Raw genomic sequence first — 5107 nt, 5'->3', positions numbered from 1 at the left:
CTCTCTTGATGGTCTTATGGTCCTCTGTTTCTGGACTGTAAGATTAACTACTCCCCCATTTTTGTTACAAAACTTCTACCTTAACAAGTGTGACAGTCACAATTAGTCGTGATAACAGTTATTCACTGTTGAATCATAAGCATCTTATCCCCATCTCTCTTCACCAGAATCTGAACAAGATGAAAACTATTCAGTGGGGACTCTGCCTTCCTCTACATACTCTTAAACTAAATTCCCTCTTGAAGCCAGTCACTTCGTGCCATTATTGCCCCCTCATTTTAGTTAACCAGTGTCTAAGTTGCCTGTCCCTATCTACCCTGTATACAGAGGGGATAGGATAGCATTGATACTTGATATGAAGACTCCTCTCTCTGTTGGTATTTTGAGCTACTATATAAGTACACATATATATTTTTGACTTTATTATTCAAGTTTATTTGATCACTAAGCAGTATTTTGGGTCAATTTATATGTATCTGTGCATCATGCTATTTTCAAATATTTTAAAAAATATATTTTGTTGGACAGTTTTCTAGAAATGAAATTGCTGGCCCATAACCTGTTGCCACTGAATAGGTTATACTTTTTTGTGTGTGTTTGCCTTTGTTTTGCTAATAGCACTTGAATGAACTCAAATCTATTATGGTTAATTTGTTGCTTTTAGAATGTATCTGAAACCATTGGAGTCAATAGCATAGGTATTTTATTTCTAGCAAATTTAGTTCTTGCCTTTATAACTGTATAGGTCAGGGGTCTACCAGTTTAGTATAAGAAGTCAGATAGTAAGTAAATATTTTAGGTTTTGTGGGTTTGGAGGTCTCTGCCACAATTGCTCGCCTCTGTAGCTGGATTTAAGAGCAATGATGCCTAGTATGTAAACCAATGGGTGTGTCTCAGCTCCAGTCTGTGCTTCAGAGCCTTGGTGTGGTGCTGTGGGCTCAAGCACTGGACCAGTGTCATTTGAACCAAGTGACCAATGGTTCAAACGCACCACATACCGGCTCACTATGAGTCAGAACCTACTCGACGGCATTTAGCGACAACAACAACCTCATGCTTCAGTAAAAATTTATTTACAAAAAAAATCAGGACAGACATGGGCTGTAGTTTGTGAATCCCTTGAATAGATCAAAATGAAAATACGTAGTATCAGGAAATTAAAAATCAAAATTGTCTTGGATGGTGAATGAGAATGGAAGAAAAATAACCAAGAAAGAAAATAACAATAGTAGAAATATAGGACATTATTTTCTAGTTCCATTTAGATGTTAATGATTAATGTTTTCAAAATGTTTGTGGTGTGTCTGACACTATAGTGACTTTCGTGTGCTTGTTAACCTCCTAATACAATTGAAGCACTATAATCTATAAAAGATAACAGTCTATTTTAAAATGAAATCTTAAGGCAATTTTAGATTGTCACTATTAAAATCGATTCTGTTCAACTGGATCCCTGTACCCTAAATCCTAAATCCTAAGCAATGTGAGCAACCTTTTGAAATTATTGTTATGAGTGAGCCCTTTTTAACAAGTGAATTATTTAGGTTGTTATATTAAATAACTTACTCAGATTAACAGGATTAATATATAAAGTTGCTGCAATCTGACTCTAATTTCATATAATGGGAAATGATTTCTGATCTTGATTTTTGAATTCTGATTATATTGCAAATGGGATCAGCTGCTGTTATAAATCACTGCAGAAAACAGTCCTCTTCATGCTTTGTATTTATTTCCATTGGTTTAAACTTGTTTTTTTAAACAAGGCAATACATTTATTTTCATAATTTTTTTTTGCAGGAACCACCAGAAATGGAACTTTTAAAATTTGTCAGACCAGAAAACACAACTGTTTCCTCAAGACCATCAATAGAGCAGCTTTCTAGTCTCATTAAAACAAGTCTTCACTATCCAGAATCATTTAATCATCCATTTCATCTGAAAAGGTTTGATATTTATTTTTCAGAAATTTTCTACAACACACACATTTATTTATTTAATTTTATAATAGCTTCAATCCAAATAGAAATTTAGAGTGGTATTTGGGAATGATGCTTAATTTACCTTTGCTACAGTTACTGTGTTTTGCAGCTGTGCTTCAAGAGCGATATTGCCTCAGCCAACTCTGAGTGACTGAAAGTTTCCCTTTAAGGAGAGAGCAGGGTTATTGTTAAGCTCCAAAGATGCAGAAAGTGTATTATTTTTGTCTTAGACACAGAAATTAAACCTAAGGCGTGATTATAATATGGACTCATTTAGAACATTTCAAATTGAGACAATATCATTTACTTAAGATTTACTAAGTGCTAGGAAAATTTTGCAGACTTTGCTATCTGGGTAAATAGCTTAAATACATAAAGTTCTGAAAGCAGAAACTCCTAAATCAGGTAAGAGTTCTTTATTAATATTATCTTTATTCTTTGTAAAGTAAAAGGTAGATAAGAGTATGTAATCACACTTCATTTGTGTACAGTTTGCGTCACTTAATATATTTCTGATTTGAAATCTATACCAGTCTTTTCACAGATCCTCTACTAGCACTGTGGTTCCTGTATCTCAAGCTTTCCTAATTTATTAACTATGTAGTAATATAAAAAACAGAGCTACTTGAGCACATGGGTCCATTTGACAACACTTTCCTCATAGTGTGTATAGAAAAATTCTCAAAGTCTCCAAAGCATCATGATTTTATGAGACTTTGTTAGAAACACAAATGTCTAGGTCAAGTTCTTACAATTAGGTATTTTTCAGTAAATATAAAGAGGACAAGAATAGTTATTTGCATTTTAATGATTCATTTTTTTTCTCCATTGATCATTCTTAGTTGAGATTTTCTAATTTCATTCTCCATTTGAGTAAATAACTACCTTGAAAAACTTTAATTATATTGAAAATTAACTATTACACTGAAAATAAATTGGTTGTGTGTGTTAGCATTGCATTATGTTTGTTACTTTATATTTACACGCATAATTTGTCTTGAGTGATTTTGAATTCAGGTTTTTTTTTTTTTCTTACTTGAATCTAATTGTTTTTAAGGTGTTTGTGCTTTGTTAAGTATTTGTCCGCATTATTTTTAAGGAAGTTTTATCTTTAAGAAAAAAATACGCAGCTAACCAACCATTTTTTGTTTATTTTTCCTGTGTAGCCTTTGTTTAGTACCAGTCACACTTTTACTTTCCAATTGCTCTAGAACTGATGTGGATGTCATAGTTGATCTTCGGCATAAAGCAACAAGGTAAAAATTTATTTAGTATATTTTTAGTTTAAGGTTTAAAATTTTTTGAGAGAGTTTAATGTTTTGGAAATGTGCACACAATTACCTTTCATGGATCAAGTTATGCAGATATTTTGTTTGGTCACAGAAGTCCATAGAGCATTGTCCTAGTGCATGGTAGTGACAGAATGGAAAGCAGTTTTCAAAAGCAGCAAATTATATTTTCCAGAAGCAAAATATTTTATAAAAGTTTGTTGGTGTTGAAGAACCTTAATGAAAAATCATCAAGTTTGTGATATTAGCTTATTCAAGGTTTCTTGTGGTTGTGTATGTGGTTACAAAATAATACTTTAAAAGTCCAGGTCCACATTCTCATGTTTGATACTGTTGGAGCCAGATGCTTTTTGCAGTTCAGATTATTTATTTATTTTAAATTGTACAGCATAGACGGAATATTCTGTTACTCCACAAACAATATGGGGCCGCTCTCCAGCTTATTGGTTGTTGAGTAATATAATGCTGTTGAAAATTGTTTTCCATTCTGCCACTACCATGCACTAGGCCAATCCTCTATGGACTTCTGTGACCACACAAAATCTCTGAGCAAATCTGAGTAAACTTGATCAATGGTAGGTAATGGTGTGCATATTTCCAAAATAGAAATCCAGGATATTATATGTACAGTTATGTACACCATAATTTACACTACACAAATTACATTACATAATTTACATTACACAAATTAATTTTTTTTTTTTTTTTTTTTAATTTACTAATATCTTTTTGTTGGACACTATTTTTTCTGTTTCTTAATATTGTAAAAAGTACTGGGATGTAAGCATTTGTATATGCAGATTTCTTTTTTTGTATGTATAATTGAGTGGTTAAAAGCTCAGGTTTGAAGTCAGGTTCTGCCATTTACTAGTGTTACGTGAGATAATCTACTCTTAGCATTGTTCTTTAAGCATAGTAATTGTTAATAAATGTTAACTATTGCAGTAACAGTAGTAATAGCTACTATTATTTTTGCTCCAGGACTTTGTCTAATGTAGTGGATTGCAAACTGGGCTGCTAACCCCAAAGACAGTCTCTGTGGGAGAATGATGAGGCTTTCTGCTCTCATAAAGATTTACAACCTCAGAAACCCTATACAGTCTCTATGAGTCAGAGTCTACTCGGTGGCACATAACTGCCACCACCACCGTTTTTTTTTTTTTTATTGTCATCGTGATTATTTATAGACAGCATCATAAAATAATTTCTAGAAATAGAATTGCTAGGTGAAAGGGAATAGTGATAGGATTTGGAGAAAACATATAAAGGAAACAAACCCTCATTTACCATTTTCTTCCTCTTTTAGTCCAGATGCATTGGAAATCCATGGATCATTCACATGGCTTGGACAAACACAATATAAACTTCAGCTTAAAAGCCAGGAGATTCACAGTTTGCAGCTGAAAGCATGCTTTGTTCATACAGGTGTTTATAACCTTGGAACTCCTAGGGTATTTGCCAAGTTATCAGACCAAGTTACGGTTTTCGAAACAAGTCAGCAGAACTCCATGCCTGCCCTGATCATCATCAGTAATGTGTGACAACGTAAAAATTTGTACTGAAAACACCATCAATTCATAGTTTGCTGAATGGGTTTACAGCAGTATTAGAAATACCTAACTTCTTGTAGAGGTTGGTGTCGGGGCACTAAAAATAGTGTGACTTATCAACATTTTGATGATGCAAAGCACGTTGGACTGAGAATACTTATCTTCTTTTCTATTTCTTTGAAACCTGGTAACAATTCATATGCTCATAATACAGACTTTCAGCATATCCATGCACCTTATTAGGCCCTGTCTTAAAAATGTCTAAGTCTGCTGTTACAGCTTATTG

The 5107-nt window shown here is 33.2% G+C and overlaps 1 protein-coding gene across 1 annotated transcript in view; it reads left to right on the top strand.

Annotated features, from left to right (window-relative positions):
• The window catches only part of TRAPPC8 (trafficking protein particle complex 8), a 136684-nt gene extending 131872 nt beyond the window's left edge, over positions 1-4812 (top strand). Inside the window, 4 exon segments of the mRNA XM_006835045.1 lie at positions 1038-1061; positions 1704-1946; positions 3149-3238; positions 4578-4812. Of these exon segments, the coding sequence (XP_006835108.1) occupies positions 1038-1061; positions 1704-1946; positions 3149-3238; positions 4578-4812 (592 nt within the window).
• Positions 4813-5107: the final 295 nt, after the last annotated feature.

The sequence above is a fragment of the Chrysochloris asiatica genome, unplaced genomic scaffold, assembly GCF_000296735.1.
Source record: "Chrysochloris asiatica unplaced genomic scaffold, ChrAsi1.0 scaffold00015, whole genome shotgun sequence".
Classification (NCBI taxonomy): domain Eukaryota; kingdom Metazoa; phylum Chordata; class Mammalia; order Afrosoricida; family Chrysochloridae; genus Chrysochloris; species Chrysochloris asiatica.
Note: the sequence above shows the minus strand (reverse complement) of the source record. Positions and strands in the feature narration are given on the sequence as shown.